The sequence below is a fragment of the Anas acuta genome, chromosome 19, assembly GCF_963932015.1.
Source record: "Anas acuta chromosome 19, bAnaAcu1.1, whole genome shotgun sequence".
Classification (NCBI taxonomy): Eukaryota; Metazoa; Chordata; class Aves; order Anseriformes; family Anatidae; genus Anas; species Anas acuta.
In genome coordinates, this window is record NC_088997.1 from 7793510 (window position 1) to 7812661 (window position 19152).

Sequence of the window (19152 nt, forward strand, 5' to 3'; positions counted from 1 at the left end):
CCAACTGTAGAGCCAAGGGTCCTGCAGTTGTAGTGTTTGCAGGGTGGCTGTAACCTCAGAGAGCCAGGTTAAATAGGTTTCACTTTAAGTGTCTGGTTTGGGAATTTATCCCCCTAACACTGCTAAAGTCACTGTCCAGCTTACTAGAAATCTTGCTTACAAGTGGTATACTGAAGTTCAGCACTGTCTCCCCTTTGGGTTCTTGCCCAGTTCACTCAGTGAAATTCAGCAGAATTAGAGATACAGATTATTTTGAGTCAAGTGTTCAGGTTTATTTGGAAAACAAAAGCAGGAATATTGGAGACTGTCCATCCAGCTAAGCTCTGCCTAGTAAACAATAGGGAACTGTCCTCTTTTGTTCTGGCTGTTTCTGGAGGAGTAGGTAGTACAAGGGAGGCTATTGAGTTGCCCTGGCTGGTGAAATTGTTTCTTGCTTGTCATCATCCCGCCTCTCTCTCTCTTCTTAAAAGTACTGAATAGACTGGTTTATGCAGTTCTTAGAGCAAAAACATACATGCCACTTTGAAGATATGTGGTGCTCTTTCAAAACTTGCAGGTAGTGTGGTAGGCCTTCCTTCAGTGATGAGCTCAGTGAATGTTAGAGCTCTGTATTTTGTCTCTTCTTTCTGCCCTTAAGTAGTTATTACATGTTGTGGTGTTTTTGTTTTGTTTTGTTTTTTAGCACTTAGTGAGTCTTTATGCTAAGAAAAAGCAATGTTTTGTGCTGTTTCTAGTGTCCATAGCACAAGGTCTGCTGCATTACACAAGAACACAAGAGGAGAAGTTACTGCTGGATGAGGATTTGGGTTTCTTGCTGTCATTTGTGTGTGAGGTGTCAACTGGCTGAGTTTAGGTATCAGCAATGGAGAATAAGAGCTAAGAATCAAGTAACCAATAGCTGGGAATTTACAAAAGAAAACCTAGATGCTGATACAAAGAGCACAGAAAGCTGAATGACTGCCTGTGCACCTCCACCTCCTTCCTCTCAAAAAATATTGTGATCTCTTTGCATTCATTTACATGCAGTTCTTTCTGGTGCACTTCTTCAGTGTGAAGTGGCTTATCAGACAAGCAAGTGACAGGATTATACTTGGATGTAGGAACATTTCATCCAAAAGCTTTTCAGCTTTAATCTTGAGAGGTTTGAAGGCATGTGCCAGGCAGGTCTGTATTTCCTTTACATTCGTTCCATGAATGTTGTGGCTTTACACAGCTCCTCTGGTTTGCCTGGCCAGGATAGTAACAGTGGCTGGTCATTAGGCAAAACACAGTGACAATGAGGGCTTGCTTGGGCCCCCCAGAGAGTGTCTTTTATTTTGAAAGCAAAACTGTGTTATATGTTGCGTCGTCCCCCCCGTCCATTCTTGATTCTAAATTAAGTTTGTGTTCCTTCAAGCCTTGTGTCTTTCAGCCAATGACACGTCATTGGCTCAGCTCTGGTTATGAACCTCTGGTCTTGCTCCGGCACGTTTTACTAGCTCGTTGTGTCTGTTGGTTTTCTGTAGGTGCAGCTGGAGAGGATCCGGCAGGCAGATTCCCTGGAGAGAATCCGTGCAATCCTGAATGACACAAAACTGACGGACATTAATCAGCTACCTGAAACATGACACCCTGATGAGCGGGCTCCAAGGCTGCATTTGGGGTTTTTAACTCATCTTTATAGCAACATTAATTATTATTTAACTCTAACCGAAAGAGCAGAAGACAACAGAGGGGAGCAATGACTAAGTTTTGTTTCTAGAGGGGAAAAGGTTTCATACTGGGCAGGAAGAGAGCTCGAGAGTGACTTGCTGTGTAGGAAGGAGAATTTTCTAATGGAAACACTAATGAGTGTGGTGTTTCGTGTTCCACTGAGTGGGATCAGTCCTTACATTCTGAAAAACTTCCCCTCTTTCAGCCAACTTTGTAACCTAATATAGATTTTTTGGAACATTTACCCCCCTGTTTTTCCCTTTTTTTTCCTTTTCCCCCATTACTGTGATCAAAGTAGCTGCTGGAAACCATATTGTCCCTCCAAAACATCGAAGAGCAAAGTGGTTGAAGTTTTTCTGTTTGACTAGTCAGTAACAGTATTCAGCTAGCAGAGAGAATGAGGTGTAGAGTATGCTGTATGAATATTTTATATTAAAATATGACTTTATTAGCAGGACACTGGATATTGATCTTATTTTATAACTCAGTGCTTTTTTTTTTTAAACCATTGATTTTGTGTTGTAGAATCTGAATGCTGCTGAAATGTGGTGGACATGAGTGAGCTGTGTGTCTCCTGAACAAAAGAATGCCAATCCAAAAAAAAACCAACAAACACAACAACAAACAACCAACCAAAACCCTGAAAAAAACTGTACTGAGAACTTAGCTCCTTGAAATATTTCCTTTGAATTCTGATCCTTTGGAGAAAAAAAAAGCACAAGACATGTACTGTTTTGTTATATCTTCTCACCAGTATAAGTTAAAACATGGAATTACAGCTAGTTCTTTCTCATCTCTAAAGCTGAACAGTACGTTGGCTTGGGGTTTCTACAGGTCTGTTTTGCTCTAGTGGGTGGCTATAGATGTGAAGTCGCTAGCTTTCACTGAAAATGGTCAAGGTAAGATGCTGAAGGAAGCAAAGTCAGCTTGACCAACCTCTCCTGGGTCAGCAAAACAGTGACTGCACTTGGTCACAGAGCACAAATGCATGACAACTGCATTGTTCTCCTGGTTCAAGTTTGAAAGGTACAGTGCATCTCTTACAAGTATGGTATCATGTTACTGCTCTGAGTTGATTCGTACACTGTCCTGTATTTCTATAAGCATACATTTAAATTACACAACAGCAGAGGTAAAAAAAAAAAAAAAAAGTTGTGATCAATCAGGCTTTAGGTTTGAGTTTCTTATTATATAAATAATATGGTGGTACCACCAGCATTACTCCTTTTTTCTTCTTTTATTGGAGATTCATGCATGCAGTTGGATAGCAACGGTTTTGTGTATGGCTGTGGGTGTTGGAAATGGACATGGAGTTCTTGGACTGGTAGTCCCATGTTAGGACTCAAAAGAAAGGAGGCTGAGAGAGCAGCCTTGTTTTTGTCCAAAATTTGTAACTTAAGCTTGCCTCTGTTGTTTACTGTGTTTTCTTTACATACTTGGTCACAGATCTGATGGTGATGAAGAAAGACAGAAGTGACAGAAAATGCTCCAAGCTGTAATGCACATGACTGTATTTTTAGCAGTGTATATCCTGCTACTAACATAAAATTGGAAGGAACTGGTGATTTCAAAGAGGGTTGCCTTAAAAAAACAGCCAAAAAGCAGCATACAAGCTCAATTGCTTGTAATTTATTGCAAGAATTAAAGCATTTTATTCATCCTAGAAATTAATTCCTTTCATAATCCTGACACCCAACATTTTTCCTACGTTGGTAACAACTAGACTAGTAGACGGCGGAGTTATCATCTTCCAGGTGACACCTTATGTCACATAGCAGATGTTGAAATGTGGCTTAGGTTCTTTATTAATTGGCTATTGCCAGATTTTGGGTTTGTTAACCTCTCAATTTGCTGAACAGCAAAAAAGAAAAAAACAAAACAAAACAAAAAACAGGTGACAGCAGCTGCCTTCTGATGCATAAATCTAATACCAGATGTTTTGTGTTCAGTTTTCCAACGGTTAGCATACTGTTCTGTTGAATAAATTCGTAGGAGCATGGGGGGGGGAACAGGCCTTTGCTAAAGAGCTGCAGAATGAAGAACATTTTCCTGTGTTCCCTTCCTTCCTGAAGATTAACTCTAACTGGTTACTGACACTTAACCTGTGCAGCAGTGCTTCAAGGAAGCCTGTTGTTTTGTGGCTAATCTCAGCAAGCTGAACACTTGAGGAATTGCACCTGAAGATCTATGCAGAAAAAGACTTTTTAGTTGAGTTTATGGACTGTTGTCTTAATGCAAGAGCTGCTAATGGCATTCCAACAACCCGTTCTGGTCCAGCTCTCAGTGCCCCTTCTCAGCAGCCCTACCTTCCTGTCTGTTCCTGCCTTACACTTAAACAACCCTGGCCTTAGCTGACCGGTTTAAGTTGTTTTGATTAGCGCAGGGTTGGTGTGGCTTTTCCCTAGCGTATTTTTACAGATTGTTGCCCTGGCTTTATGTAGGTGTGGTACGTTGCAGGTGATGGCTGCCTTTTCCCAGTCTGTAGAGGGACAGGTGAGTGGCACCTCAATCAGTCTGTGATCGTTCAGAAGCACAGTAACAAACACATCAGCCGCAGAAGTTGTGCATGTGTGTGTCCGTATACATGCCTGGGTATTTTTCTCAGTGGACAGCGATGGTGTGTAGGGCCGATCTGAAGAGGCTGGAAGCACGTGCAGTAGGGCACAAAGGGGGCTGAGGAGAACTCACCTGAAAGGAGTGGTGCTGGCTGCTGAGTTCCTTGCTTGTAAACCAGGCACTGCATGAGTCAGTGGGGTAACTTCCTTTGGTTTGGAGAGGAAGGGTCTACGGTTACTGTGTGGTGGTTTTCCTTCTTAACCACTTCACACCATCATGCACCCTTAGTCCTGTTTAAGTTCTAGCTATGACCATTTTCCTAGTTGGAAGGTAAATGACTTCTTTTTTCCACCAGCCACTGATCATCCCTTTTAAAAATGTATTTTTAAATTCGAAGCCTGACTAGCCACAGGAGTGTAGATGTGCTCACTACAAGCAGCTGTCCTGCTAACCCTGAGGGGAACTCACTCCTTGGGAAGGAAAACACAGCTTCAGAAGCAGTAACTCAAGCTTCTGCTGAACTCAAATTTAAGAAATATAAAGCAGCCTTTTAAAAAAGTGTGCCAAATTTGCAGAGCAAATTTAAACCACTGTCAATTAAGTGTAGTTAAAAGCTTTTTCTGTATTCACTCAACGGATTCTGGTGTCTCTGAAAACATCAGCAAGTAAATGCTTTTCCCTCCAATTCCTGGTGTCCTGGAGCTCAATTTGAATGGGGTGGTAGGTTTGCCTCACACAATAAATTTTTGTGTTTTTTTTTTTTCCTCCTTTTTTTTGTAACAGGCACTACTTCTAACCTGGCAGGTCAGCTCTGATGCACAGGGTGAGTGGACTAGAAAGCCGGATTCTGTTTGTGCAGACTGTAAAAGGGATGAGAGCAAGTTTTGTATGCATTCCTATACTTGTATAGTCTTAATCTGTACAAAAAAAAGCAACAAAAAACAAGTGTTCTTGCAGCATGTCTGGTAACCTCGTTACCTAACAGGTAATAACAGCCCTCCTTTCCTTACAGCTTTATTTGGCACCTCTTGCTGTGCCACTTTTGTAGCAGTGCAGTACTACTTTTCAAAACTGAGCTTGACCACGTCACCTTTTCTAAGGGGAACTGGGGGGGCAGAGACAACAATTATTTATTGTCCGCTAAAGTTTGTCTACAGCAGATAATTGGTCTTTTAATGTTAAGACGGACTTCAGAGCCACCTTTTGATGAAGGCAAACAGTGTTTGGAAGTTAATACTGCATTCCAGTGAACCAAGCCATTGGTGTCCTGTGCAATTGTGGATGTAGAATTCTGCTGTCTACAGGATTCAAGTGTAACCATTTGTTAACTGTACTGAAGGTGTGTCCTTTATGAAGAAAGTGTTCCAAATTAAAAAAAGCTGCTGAAGTGTGTGCGCTTCTCTTGTCTTTCTACTCTGCCTTCTGCCACAGGCCTCCACTGCAGTAACTGTGCCATGGACCCAGGGTAGGGGATGCTTCCCAGAGTAAACCCAGGGAGTTTTCTGCAGGAAGCAGCCATGCTTTTCCACACTACTGAGCTAGCTGTGAGTATTACACTGTAATAACTTCAGGTTTAAAAGAACCTACTGCACAATCTCCTTCCAGGAGAAAAGCAAGAAACACAGCATGTAGGGTATCTTATCAAAAGTACTTTAATTCTTAGTTATCTTTACAAAATAATAAAGAAAAGGCATATTGTCCATCTTACAAATGTTAAATATACAAGGGGAATTACCAGAGAAAATTAAAGCTCATCCAACTTTTCATTGTAGGTTCATCTTCCTGGACATGTTAGAAGTTCACGTGGCTTCTGATGTCATTAATCTGTTTTACCATTTCCCTTATGTGTTCTCCCCTTCAAGAAAAGTAAATTCAAGTCAAAAAGCTGTAAAGTCATTTTTGTTCGAGACTACTTAGGAAGAAAAATAATTCATGTGGTAGATAGAAGCAGAGCATGGAAACACTTGCAGCTGATTTTGTTAATTATAGGCATCATACAGAGTGCCACAAGATCCTCAGACAAAAAGCAGGCATAAAAGCAGACTTAGTTTAGTAGTAGCACAAGATGGACCAGTACCATTGTCATAAGCTGGCATGCTTTATGCTTTAGGCTCTCTCTACAAACTCCAGCTGGTGCAGCAGTCAGCCCCCTGCCCCCATGCATCAAAGTTAAACTATACCCTACAACCGTGACTAGGACAGCCTACATAAGTGCCAGGGCTTGAATTCTACAGGAGGATCCAAGCTTTAACTTACTCTTCTTTCAGAACAGTTTGGATGCACTTGCTCTGGTAGGCACTGAGGGTGATGCTGGGTTTTCGTGGGCTAGTACCTTTTTCCATCTTTTTCTGCTGGTATTCCTTCTTCATTTTAACCTAGAAGTCACACACAAAAAGACCCACAGTCAGCATTGGTTCTGCCTGCCACAGTGAAAGCCAGTTATAGCTACAAACAGCTGTCACAGTGCAATAAATTCTGATTCTGTGTGGGTTAAAATCAGCTTGCTTTTGCATTCTTCCACAATGTGGAAGGAGGTAGGAGCATGGTTGCCCCTGGTCTGGGAGGTCTTTTCCAACCTTAATGATTCCTTGAGTCTACAAAGAGAAAATTAGTGCTAGGACTGAGGAACGGTGTGGAGACTTTCTTAGGGCTTACACAGGGTTCCAGAGGCTGGTTCTATCTGTATTAGTAATAAGGTTCAGAAGTTATTTCTGCATGATGTTGCTAATTTAATGAAGGCATGAAGCTGCTCTGTGCGGAAGGACTGTATTCTAATTCAGCACAATTACTGTGGATGAAGTGTTACCAATAACCTACCAGCCAGATATTTTATCTCACCTGTCTGATTGCATTGCTCAAGTGCTGCAGCTGGTCATGTATTGTCTGCAGTTCCTTCTTCATATCTTTTTCGCTGTCTGATAGAACAGGAAGCTGAGAGTGGAAGCTACGAAGTACTTTCTTCATCCTTCATATACAAAGCAAGAAATGTTGCTTAATTAACTCATCTGTTAAGAATAATTACACTCAGACTCCACCAGTCTTCTAACTGTGAAGCATCGTTTGTCATTCTTCCTAAGTCTTAGAGGTTCAAGACTCTACTCTCCTCTTTCAGCTAGCCTCACACAGCATTTCTCAACTGCAAGCGGGCTCAATACTGAAAGTCACCATTGAACAAAGGGAATTTCAGAAGCTCAGACTTCCACCAAACCAGTGAGGCACTTTCCCACCTACTGTGTTCTTCTACCATGCTGACAAACATATGTTAACAGTAAGTAATCTGTGATGAAACAGAGTAGTTTGCACTCACCTATTCATAATATCTTCTTGTTTCTCTTTGGCTTCCTCATACTTGTCAGCCAACCGTTCAGCCATTTCCCGCAAACTTTTCCTTTATGCAATTGAGAAATATTTGTTTATTTCTTATTTACATGGAAATTAGTCCATATGTAAAAACAGGCAGAGCCTGAAAAAACAGGAGTTGGGAATGCCTAATTAAAGCCAGAAGTGCCTTCCCTTCTCAGATAGTTTCATACAGGGCCCTACATAAAGTACCTTTTGCATGAAGTTGCATCATTCTGGATTTTGACTTGATAGATGTAGACAGATTATACTCACTTTTCTTCTCGACAGTAATTAAGATCTTCTAGTTGCTTCTTTTTCTGTCCCAACAGCAGCTTCACTCTTAAAGATAAATATATACATAAAATCAAGCCACCCACAACAACAATCCAGCTGAATCTGTATTTAGGCCACATAGAGAACACACAGAAGTAATCACTACTCCTGTAGTATGGAGACCTAAAGCCACTGAGACAGGGGCAGTGTTAAGAACTAACTCTTCTATTTTGGCCCAACTTTAAATAAATCAACAACTATAATTGAAAAAAAGCAGAGATTTGTTTAATGCAATTTTTCCTTTTAGCAGTTTTGTCAGGATTATTGCTGAGGTCAGAGGATTTCCTCTGCCATGCCCAAGCACAGACACACTGACTTCATTCATCCACACCAAAAGAGCAGTAGTTCATCTCTTTTTACTTTTTTTTTTAAACACATTTTACTCTGTTACAGTGGTTAGTCCAGCAAAGGAGGGTTAGTGCTAGGTACTTTGTGTCACTGTTCCACCAAACATTGTACAGCACTTTTTATGAGGGACTTTTTCTTACCTTTGCTGAATTTCCTCTTTTGCCAAATCTTGTTTCAGTATATATTCTTCTCTGAACACTTGTGTGGCTCTGCTAAGAAGCTGAAGGCATTCTTCAGGGGGAGGAGCAGCATCTTTATCACCAGATCTGAATAAACAGGAGAGTTTTTTTCTCAATCCTACTCTTCCATGTTCCTTGGAAAGGTTAAATTAGAGCACTTACAGTAAGGGCTCAGGGGCTCAGATATGGAAATGAGGGGCACAAGTAAATTTCCCAATGAGGAAATCACGAGCTCTCTAAAAATGCTCAAAACCCACTGGGACAGCCCTGAACAACCTAATGTAGCACTGCGGTTAGCCCAGCACTGAGCGAGGTGTTTCCCCTTCCAGCCTAAAGGGCTACATTACTTGATGCCATGCCTGTACTGTGGCACAAATCTGCAGAAGCTGCATCCCTGTTACTGCTGTTCAGTCAGGAGCTGATGGTGAATGTGGTATTCCTAGAGTCCTCCCTCTTCACCTTCCCTAGGGCATGGTTTTTACTTACTTCAGGAGCAAGGGATTGGCAGTACTCCGCTGCAGGATGCTTCGGATGTGCTTCTCAAACGAATGCTGTGAGTCAGCCAGGATCCGGAGAGGGGAAACGGCAACATCTTTGTCTTCCCTGGTACATAGTAAAGGAGGGGATGCAGGATGGACTGTACTTCTGCCAGAGAACAGCAAATACAGAACACTCGTAAGGCTTACACTACACCAGAGTTTAAACAGTAGTTAAAGTAAGGAACTCATCCACTGTGGGATTAACATATTACAGCAGCAAGTCAGAAGTGGTCCAAGAGGAAATATTTCAATTATGTGATAAATCCAGCTTTAGACAGGGTGGAGCTCAAATCCACACATCTTTGGTCATAGCTGAAAAGGTCAAGAATCACAAATATCTTATTTAAAAGTAAAAAAATAACAAGGCAAGCAAGGATTCAAACGGCAACATGACCCAATCTCTGAAGAGTTTCAGATTTGCAGAATCCTCATCTAAAAGTAAGTAAGAAGACTACAAGGTCAACAACTTTTTGACACAGTGTTTGTCTGAATCCTCATTAGTAGTGATACAGATTAGTTATATCCCCTCTGACCACCTTATCAGTAGTAAGCAACTACCCTGAGAACACTTAAGTGCTCTGCCAGGGATTGTTCAGCAATTCAATCAGTAAACTGCATTGTGCTTCATTGTGCAGAAGTCCAGGGTGAAAGGATCAAAAGAATGGGGGAAAAAAATCCTTTTTTATAGGACAGTCATGGGCTTCAGCCCAATTAAGACCCACGTACAAGAGCGGCCTTGTAATACACTCATAGGTATTTGTGATGCAGATCATCGTAGGGCCCAGGATGTCAGAGACAATCCAAAATCCTCTGATTGGAGCAGGTTGCCTGAAGGGAAGAAAACACAAGCATTACTCATTCAAGAAAAAACATTCTTTGTTCCTGAAAGTTGTTGTGCAAGTTCTTTTGGAGAAGCTCTATTTATAGCAATCAACTTAAGCCAGACACATATCACAAAGCGAAGAACCACTCTTCTGAAGGAGTCCTGCAAAATAATTATTCTCATGCCATGCAGTCTGACTGAGTCAGATGTTACCCAGCAAAAAGTCATCCACCCTGAGAGAGGGAGCACCCGTACAACTTGGCTGTGAATCAGAAGCTAAATTCTGCTGTGACCCAGGAAGCTTTACCCCCTTCTAGTGAAGGGCACAGACTTCCTCAGGAAAAGACTGCTTCTGCCCATACACAGGTGCTCTGCATACCACCTCGTCTGCTGCAAATGCCACTTCCTCAGGTGAAAACTCACACCCCTGGATATTTGTCACCTGTACTAACTTAGGGAGCCCTTTAGATTAGATGACTGATGTCTACTGTCCTGGTTTCAGTTAGAACAGAGTTAATTTTCTTCCTAGTAGCTGGTGGAATGCTGTGTTTTGGCTTAGGATGAGAAGAGTGCTGATAACACCCCGATGTTTTAATTGTTGCAGAGCAGTGCTTATACCAAGCCAAGGACATCTCAGCCTTTTGCTCTGTCCTGCCAACGGGCAGGCTGGGGGTGCAGTAAGAGCTGGGAGGGGACAGACCCAGGACAGGTGACCCAAACTAGCGAAAGGGGTATTCCATACCATCTGACGTCATGCTAAACAATATATAGGGGTGGCTAGCTGGGGGGAGGGGGCCGGACTGCTCGGGGTTAGGCTGGGCATCGGTCAGCGAGTGGTGAGCAATTGCATTGTGCATCACTTGTTTGTACATACTATTATTAGTAGTACTATTATCACCATTGTATTATTATTATTATTTTTTTATTATTGTTATTATTATTTTCCTGTCTTATTAAACTGTCTTTATCTCAACTCACAGGCTTCACTTTCCATTTCTCTCCCCCGTCCCATAAAGGGAGGGGGAGGGTGAGCGAACAGCTGCATGGTGTTTAGCTGTTTAACCCGGCCGGGTTAAACCACGACATCTACTAATAGAGTATTTTTTTGTATCTTCAATATTTTTAATACACAGCATTCCACAGAAGCGATCAGGCTGTATTAAAGTGAGATGACACAGCCAACACAAATATCACATTTCCCAGCCAACGATGCCTCTTAACCCTGATTAGGGTACCTTACCAGCTAAAAAAAAACAAGCTGTTCTATCAAGGCACAGCTTTGTCTTTTAACCTGTGGGTAAAAGGAACACATCAGTGTTCAAGACTCTTAGATTAATTGAGCCCCAGAGTTTTACTGGGACGGGTAAATGGAAGCAAAAGTTTCTGCTGGTTTGAAAGGTAATTTTCAGACACAAAAATTTAGCTCATGTATCTAACTGTGCATTAAGAAGTTTGATGCATGAAATGCTTATTTATATTTATTTGAATTCTGTTACGCTGATTTCAGTATTTTTAATGATAAGAATGCAGCAGAAGACAGCCAATCATAAATACTTTTCCAGAAAAACTCACCGATTTGGAAGCAACAGAAAGTTGTTTTTTTACCTGCATGGCAATGGTTTCGTACAAAGAATATGTTCAACAAAGCACTTCTGTTCTGCACCCAGCTCCTGTAAACTGTCTTTATCTTCTTCATCTACAAAGAGATTTGTCTGAATGCAATATCCACTGTGTAGGGTAAGGTATTCTCAGTATTATTCACACGTTCCCCAGCTTGTTACTAGCAAAACGAAGCTGTTCAGACAGTACAAACAGTAATCCCTTTCCCTCTTTCCTCTATGTGCAACAGTCTCGCCACTCACCTGAACCAAGGAATTTGTGCAGTTTGTTGATCCACGTCAACCCCACGCTGTGGACACCAGCTTCATGTGTGCAGTGGTATCTAGAGGGACATTTTGGATCTGAAATTTAAACAGCAAATGTAGTAGATGGCACTGAACGAAGAAAATCTCATTCTGCAGCTGTGCGCTGTTGAACACGTGTATTGACCTCTTGTCCATCCAGCATTAACATCTCGTTGCAAGTACTGACTAGTGCCTATCCACAAAATGAGCTAGGGGCATCAGCCACGTTGTTAGAATTCTGCATATAAACCAATTACTCTTGCAACACCTGTTACTAACCCGTTGGTGCATTGTTTAGAACTACTTGTATTACACGACATCTCTGTCCACCAAACTTTCCAGGGCAGATCAGTCAATGGCAGCCGACCAGCTTTCAGACAGGCTTCTTGTTCAGACAACCCAAACCCTTTGTCCTGCCCAACCTCCTGCCCCAGGTGACAGGCTGATGAACAGACACCAACTCCTCCTTCAGGATTCATCCTCACAGTATATCACTTGTTTACACACATAGAACAGAACAAGCACAACAACTTCTGCTTTCTAATCCACAGCTGAAATAATTTAGTGTTTTGTAAACATCAGTAACCCGCCCATGAGTAAACAATAAAGCACATCCCAGCCTTGCTCTTTCTTTCAGTGATCTGCAGTATTTGCCATACTCTTCCAGGTCCTATTTACAAAACAAAGATCTACCAAATGACTTTTCACACATCAGTGGAGAAGCCCCCTCGTAGATACACTTTACAACAGAAAGGACCATCAAACACCCGTTACCTTTCTGCCATTCATTTTAATACAGCAAGTGGTTAATAAAAATGATACCAAAAAACCCCAATGGTGATAATAGGTACTGAATGTTCACACCTGCTTCAGAAGCAAGGTTCAGAGGTTCCTAAGTTCTTTTATGGCAACTTCCCTTTTACTCTGCAGATTTTCCACAGCTTTATTGAAGACATCATGCAAATGCTTTTTGTAATGCTGCTGTTTGAGACCAATGGTAATTTAAAAATAACTTGATCCTAAATTCATTAAATAAAGCAAGCAAAAGACAACAACCTGAACCACCACCCTACCTTGATGCAGTTTGATTGGGCAAGAGAAATCAGACTCCAAAGGCTCTTCCTCATCTCCTGATGCCAGTTTCAGTGCAAGTTCCAGCTCAACACATTCAAACACGTACAGGGAAGGAATAAGATCAGATCTTGGGTCCCATGACTTTTCCGACTGTAAAGAGCATTGAATTCTTCTATGAGTCAGCACTTAAATAGAAATACCAAAGCAAATAGCAGTAGGAAAGTGTTACGTAATATAGGCATGTGTAGTAATCGTTACAGTAATTAGTTTAAGTCCCATTATGTTTTTCCACTTAAAAAGCTTCTCTCTGACACATGATTTCTTCAGAAGATCCTCTTTAAAATAGCTCATAGCAAGTTTGATTGAAAACTTCTATATTTACAGGATTCACACAAGCGATATTTAAAACAAAAGTGAAAGAGGATTACGGGGAATGGCTGTAGGAGGAGGACTCACTACTTGGTTACAGAAGAACACAGCACCTGGCATTCACTGCTGTCTTGAACTGTGACTGAGGAAGCAAAACAAATGAGACAAGGTACCTGCTCATCATCCTCTTCTGCATCCAGTACCACACAGTGATAAAGCATTCCCGATTCAGTGGCAATCACCAGGATGTTTGGAACACAAGGCAGGCAAAGGACAGCACAGGCATCGTAGCCGTAATTATCTTCTGCAGCAGGGTGCATGGGCAAAGGGCCGAGCAGCTTGCCAAGATTCCCAGTGCTGGAATAAAGAAGATGTGCTCACAACACTAGGTGTAGAAGGAGAGTTCCCCACGACTGCCTGCAGGAGTCTGCTGAATAATAACTATAGAATAAGGATGATTAAAATAAAGAACAAACACGATGGAGTTCTAACACACTGTTCTTGGAGTTACGACTACTAGCACTGCCACAAAGAAATGACACAGAATGGAATACAAGAAAAATCAGCCCAGCATCCATTACAGAGTCCCAGCCAGGTGAAGAGATGGCTCTCCAATGTACAGGCACCCCACGAAACACGAGAATGAACCCACGCCTACCTCTGTATCAGGCTGATGTACGTGAGGAATGTCTCTCCATTTTCATACAAGATGTACAGCGGGTAAGCCAGCACCTCGTCGTTCCCTCGCTGTCCAAGTACGTTCTTTGGGACTGGCACCAGCGGGCCAAAGTCGAACGCCACTGCAGTCTCTCCCAGTGACGCTGTGTAGGCTCTCCTAGGGACAGGTCAGAACAAAGCCTGGAGTCAGCAGTGACTGGGAGAAGTATGTCGAATTACTTCTGAACACCTGTCCATCAGTCCTTGATATATGCTGCTTGCAGCAGCAAAAGCACACAGGTAACATCCTTCTTAAAAGGCCTCATTTCTGAAATGCACCCACCAGCCAGCCCTGTTTCACTGAGCAAGAGGCCCTCAAGTTTCTTCTTCCCAGTTAGGCCAAGGAGGAAATAAAAGATCTGTTTTCTGCATTCCCCACTCAAAAAGCCCTTCTTAATCCTTAAAGATAATGCCTATTTTTCAAATGACGATTCTGATAAACACTGACTGTACAGTTTGTTCCTTCTTTTAGAAAGATCAGGAAAATAGTGCAGCTACTGTGCTAGGAAGAAGTTCTAGCACAGAAGTCTGTGATCAGAAGTCATGAGAAAATTCGTATCAGAATTTAAGGTGGATTTATCACTCATTAAGGACACGACAGAGAATGCAGAGCTTATTCCGTCAAAAGCATTTCAAAATACAAGAAGCCACACAAACCCTTTGTTGATTGTAAGAGTCTCCTCCTCTGAATCTGAAAGAGTAATCACTTTGATGGGCGTCTGAGGTATCTTCAGGCTGTAAATCCTAGAGGAAAGAAAGAGCAGTAATGTTCATGCAGGAACACCAGCTGATAGGGGTCAAAAAATCCTCCCATCCTACCTTATATTGCTGCTTCTTGTAAGAAGGACAAAGCACAAATACCTAGTGAAAAACCAGGCACGCCCCAAACGAGAGCACAAGCAGCTTTTACCTTATCGTGTTATCTGAAGTCAAGAGCACGATGTGGGGCTCCAGCGTCTCGCAGGGATACCACGCGGCGTGCTTCAGAGTCAGAGACGGCGAGCTTGTGAAGAACCTTTCCGCGATGGGAATGGTGCTGAAACAGAGAGCAGACACAGGCCCAGTGACAAGAGCTACCTCTTCAGGTGGGGGCAAGAGGGGCTGTGCAAACAACCAAAAGGCTCCAGCAGTGTTAGCAGGGGGTGTTAAAGCTGGGCCCTCCCTGCAGCGTGCTGCCAGTGGGCGCCAACCCACCTGCAGTTCACCGTCTCCTTCCCACCCTCGAACTCGGAGCTCTTGCCCCAGCGTTTGGGCAGCTCCAGGACCGTGAGCCCCCTGGTGCCAACGAGCGCCACATGGTGCTGCGTGGGGCTCAGCAGGGTCTGGTACACCTCGAACAGCGGCGGGTTTATGCACAGCAGCGTCTGAGGAGAGAAACGGGGGTCAGTCAGTGCCAGGGGGTCTGTCAGTGCCAGAGGGGGGTCTGTGCTGGGTGGGGGTGTCTGTCAGTCAGTCAGTCAGTGCTGGGTGGGGTGCCCACCTCACAGACACTCCTTGTCTCACATTCCACCCCCGCCCCTCTACATACCTCAAAGCCCGCCCACTCCACCTCACAGCCCCACTCCCAGCCTCAAGGACCCACCCTTCAGCCTTACAGCCCCCCTTCCCACCCCACAGACCCCTCAAGCCCCCTAACACCCCCCACCCCTCACAGAACCCCTCTCCCCTGACAACCCCAAATCCCTCTCCCAACCCCACAGACCCCCCCTCACCTCAGGGACCCCCCCCTCATCTCACACCCCCCCCACTCCATATTTCAACCCTCCCTCACCCCACAGACCCCTCAACCCCCTTTTTCACCTCAAACCCCCCCTCGCACCTCACAGACCCCCCCTCCCCGGCCTCACCGACCCCTCAACCCCCCCCCCTTCCCTCAAACCCCCCCAAACACCTCAGAGACCCCCCCTCACACCTCATACCCCCCCCTCCCCACCTGATAATCGCTCAGCCCCGGCTCGGGGCCACCGAGGCGGCGGAGGCTGACGGCGTGCAGGGCGCTGCAGTCCCCGTCCCACAGCAGCAGGTCCCCGTCCAGCCCCAGCAGCAGGTTGCGGCTCAGCGCCGCCCTGGGACCGGCCCCGGGCCGTGAGGGGCCGGCGGCGGCCGCGCGCTCGCGGAGGCGTCCGAGCACTGCGTGCTGCGGCAGGGCCGCGCGCCACTGCTCCGCCGGGCCCCACTCGGCCGCCATCGCCCCGCGCACGCAGCCGCCTCCCCCCCCCTCCGCCGCCTCGCAGCCAATCGGCGCCGCCCCCGCCCCCCGTGACGTCAGCGCGCGCCGCCGCTCCGGACTACAAGTCCCGGCGTGCCGCGCGGCGGCGGGCAGAGTGAGGCGGGCGGCGGGCGGTGATGGAGGAGCCGCTGCGCGGGCACCGCGAGCTGTACAAGGCGCCGGGCCTGGCAGCGCCGCACTGGAAGGAGGCGTACCGCCGGGTGGGTGAGCGCTCACGGGGGCACTGCGGGGCCCTCCTCGCCTCTCATGGGTTCCTCGGGCGCTGCCTGACGCCCCCTCCCTGTGCTCCGCTCCCCCCCGCAGCGCTGCGCTGAGAGGCTGAGGAGCGGCCGCGCCAAGCTGCTGGAGCGCTACCGCCGGGCCGGGGATGGGGGCGGCACCGGGCCGGGGGCGCTGCTGGTGCCGGAGGTGATGGAGATGGAGTGGCGCAGCCTGCAGGCAGCCAGGCGAGGCGACGCGGCGCAGGTCAGTGCTTGGGGTCAGCCCCTCTCCGGACCCCCCCCCCCCCCTTCGGCCTCCTCTGGTATCTCTCAACCTTGCCCCAGTGGGGCCGGAGCCGCCTCCCGCAGGGTGCTGAACTCGGGGGGCTGCTCCGGGCCCGCTGGGGGCGGTCTGCGGTGTGTCCGGCTTTCCCCACTGCATGTCTGTGCAAATAGAGGCTTACTAACCAGGAAACTGAGCAGAGTGGACTTCCACTCACAGCAACGGGTGGAAGTTATGTGAGAATGTGGGCACTATGGGAGAACTGACTGCTGTGCCTTTCAGATGCTAGAGGACCCCTATGAGCTAGCTGTGCTGGATGAAATCCAACAGGAGTTGATCTTGCAAGGTAACTTCTCAGCACATCTTCTGGCTCCTGTTTGAGTTGCGCAACTCCTTTCTGGTAGTTCCTGAGACTAATTCTCAGTTCTCATAGACCACGTGACAGAGGGGAAGAGCTTCCTTAGAAGTCTCTGTAGCCTCTCTAATGCACTGAGACCTTGTTGGAGAGTTCTAAGAGTTACACAGCATCCTAAGGACTGTGAGGAACTATCAAGAGACTAGCAGAGACAGCACTGTGGCGGCTGCGAACTGTAGGTGCCTGTATAAATAAACTCAGAATACTTCTAAATGGTTGGCTGGAAAGTGTTACAGTCACCCAGTTGAGATCAGATAAAGGATGAACCATAGGAAAAAACAGGCTAACAACAACAGCTTCCTCAAGCATAGAAATCTGATGCAAAGAAAGAAAAGTTCAGAACAGCCAGCAGCTATGTGCATGCCTCACTGCTGTCAAGAGTTTGTTACAGACACCTGAGGATATATACACATATATCTCTTTCAGAACAACTGGTTATAGAAGAGTATGAGCGAAGCCTGCAATTTGATGAAGAATGTCTCAATGCAATGCTCGATGGCTTGGATGCCAGCAACAAGATCATCTGCCCGGTGTGCAGAAAGTAAGAAAGCCCTCAGCACTGGAGCAAAATTCTGCACTCCTACAGCAGTTTGTGCTCAGAAACAGGCAAATAGCAGTAGGCAAACAGGCTGCTCTTGGTGTGAATTTCAACAAAACAGAAAAACGAGCAATGTTCTGGCTGTTCAGGTGCTCACTGTATGCTCTTTCTAGGAACACCCTGACTGTGAGTTGTCACTCCATTTTCTGCCAGTGTGGCTTGTACATCCTCACACGGGTAAGCTGTGCTGGGAGTGATGTCTTAAGTCTGCTGCAAAGAGGCAGCTTTAAGTAAGTTACAGACAAGAACTTACATATAAAATCTATTCTTAATCTATTTTTTCCAGGGTATGACGGAACAGAAGCTTCGGGCACTTCTAGAAAACACTTTAACAGAACACAGCTACAGGTGTTTGCACAACCCGGCGTTCACAGTTACCGGTGGGATGGAGGAGGAAATGAGTCTCCTCATGACCTGTCCGGTGAGTCAAGTGTCAGGCTCCTGTCTGACACCACGCCTTTCTGCCTGGGTCCATTTCTTGATTGCAAGGGCAGCCACAAGTCCAGTGATCCTGGGAGTTGTGTTGCTGTTGTCCCCCCAAACTTTCTTGGAAGTGGTTTTACATCTGACCACCAGTAACTGTAAAAGAGCTGCCTACCGCAGCTTACCTTCCCTGATGAATCAGGGGATCTTTCAACAAGGCTCCCTCTAGCTCAAGCTCACGAATTCTTACAGCTCTGCTGCAGAAGCTGAATCCCTGTGCACCCAGCATGTGTACCTGCATGGTGGGCACAGGGTCAGGAGCAGAGCATTTCAAATGGTTTTGAACATTAGTAACTGTCTGTATGTTACCATAGCTTGTCTAACTTAACCGTACCTTCTGTAAAGGTCTGTGACTCCTGGACAGTTCTCCTGTAGGCTGTTTCAGCTGCTGCTTTTTCACTGGAAGGACTTCAAGAATAATAACCCACTCAGAGCTGCTACTATCTCTTAATGTATACACTTGTATGTGCTGTGTCAAAATACTTAACAAGGCAGTGCTACTGCCTTAACCTGCACTTTTGATGGCACAGCACATGTTTTATAATAAATGTACTTATTTTCAGGCTTCTTGTAATTTTTAATGGTGGTGTTTTCATTGGTGATCTCACAGCTCACATGGGACTTGAGGTTCAGGTTTCAGTCAGTAACAGCATTTCTGCTGTATCCTTTTGTTGTAAGGAACACGTAACTGCCTACAGGCTTAACTGCAGTTGTGTACTTCACCCTGGACTACTGAAGTATTTCATTTGAACAGCTTCTGTAAAATATGCAGTTTCTAACTGAATATCTGTGGGAACTTATCCACCCAGGGAGGAACGGATTCTGATTGTCCCTTATCCCTGCTAGGCTTCCCCTTTGCCTTGTCTTCTCCAATGTACCAAAACTCAGTTTTGTCTGAGTCAGTTTCCTCTAAGACAATGGGGTTGCAAAGATGAAACTTCTTGCATGTGACATCTATTTGGATGTTGTTGTAAGTAGCAAAGACACGTGTGTTTGCTAGTCTAAGTACGTAACTTGGATACATGTATTTTGAGGCCAAAACTATCAAAACCCTGTAACCAAGGCTG

At 45.1% G+C, this 19152-nt stretch overlaps 3 protein-coding genes across 3 annotated transcripts in view; 2 read left to right on the plus strand and 1 right to left on the minus strand.

Annotated features, from left to right (window-relative positions):
- The window catches only part of RABEP1 (rabaptin, RAB GTPase binding effector protein 1), a 52233-nt gene extending 46593 nt beyond the window's left edge, over positions 1-5640 (plus strand). Inside the window, exon 18 of the mRNA XM_068656438.1 lies at positions 1506-5640. Coding sequence (XP_068512539.1) covers positions 1506-1607 — 102 coding nt within the window. The 3' untranslated portion in view covers positions 1608-5640. The remainder of the gene's footprint in view (positions 1-1505) is intronic.
- Positions 5641-5877: 237 nt separating this feature from the next.
- Positions 5878-16107, minus strand: NUP88 (nucleoporin 88). The gene is made up of 17 exons (XM_068656440.1): positions 15810-16107; positions 15071-15240; positions 14787-14912; positions 14534-14620; positions 13818-13994; positions 13333-13516; positions 12790-12940; positions 11675-11773; positions 11418-11508; positions 9716-9817; positions 8937-9095; positions 8412-8537; positions 7864-7929; positions 7556-7636; positions 7087-7213; positions 6505-6623; positions 5878-6103 (listed from the first exon to the last, which is right to left on the minus strand). The coding sequence occupies exons 1-17, from the start codon at positions 16062-16064 to the stop codon at positions 6040-6042; spliced, it is 2184 nt and encodes a 727-aa protein (XP_068512541.1). The 5' UTR covers positions 16065-16107; the 3' UTR covers positions 5878-6039.
- Positions 16108-16146: 39 nt separating this feature from the next.
- RPAIN (RPA interacting protein) lies at positions 16147-18647 on the plus strand. The gene is made up of 7 exons (XM_068656441.1): positions 16147-16306; positions 16410-16571; positions 16872-16935; positions 17431-17545; positions 17716-17779; positions 17889-18023; positions 18431-18647. The coding sequence occupies exons 1-7, from the start codon at positions 16223-16225 to the stop codon at positions 18458-18460; spliced, it is 654 nt and encodes a 217-aa protein (XP_068512542.1). The 5' UTR covers positions 16147-16222; the 3' UTR covers positions 18461-18647.
- Positions 18648-19152: the final 505 nt, after the last annotated feature.

Excerpts from the sequence above, each read along its gene's own strand:
- NUP88 (XM_068656440.1), bottom strand. The coding sequence starts at position 16,064 with ATGGCGGCCGAGTGGGGCCCGGCGGAGCAGTGGCGCGCGGCCCTGCCG. Across the intron at positions 13,995-14,533 it reads ACTCTTACAATCAACAAAGG|GAGAGCCTACACAGCGTCAC; the intron begins GTTTGTGTGGCT and ends ACCTGTCCCTAG. Across the intron at positions 11,509-11,674 it reads GCACAAATTCCTTGGTTCAG|ATGAAGAAGATAAAGACAGT; the intron begins GTGAGTGGCGAG and ends ATCTCTTTGTAG.
- RPAIN (XM_068656441.1), top strand. The coding sequence starts at position 16,223 with ATGGAGGAGCCGCTGCGCGGGCACCGCGAGCTGTACAAGGCGCCGGGC. Across the intron at positions 16,572-16,871 it reads GGCGAGGCGACGCGGCGCAG|ATGCTAGAGGACCCCTATGA; the intron begins GTCAGTGCTTGG and ends TGTGCCTTTCAG. Across the intron at positions 18,024-18,430 it reads GTCTCCTCATGACCTGTCCG|GTCTGTGACTCCTGGACAGT; the intron begins GTGAGTCAAGTG and ends CCTTCTGTAAAG.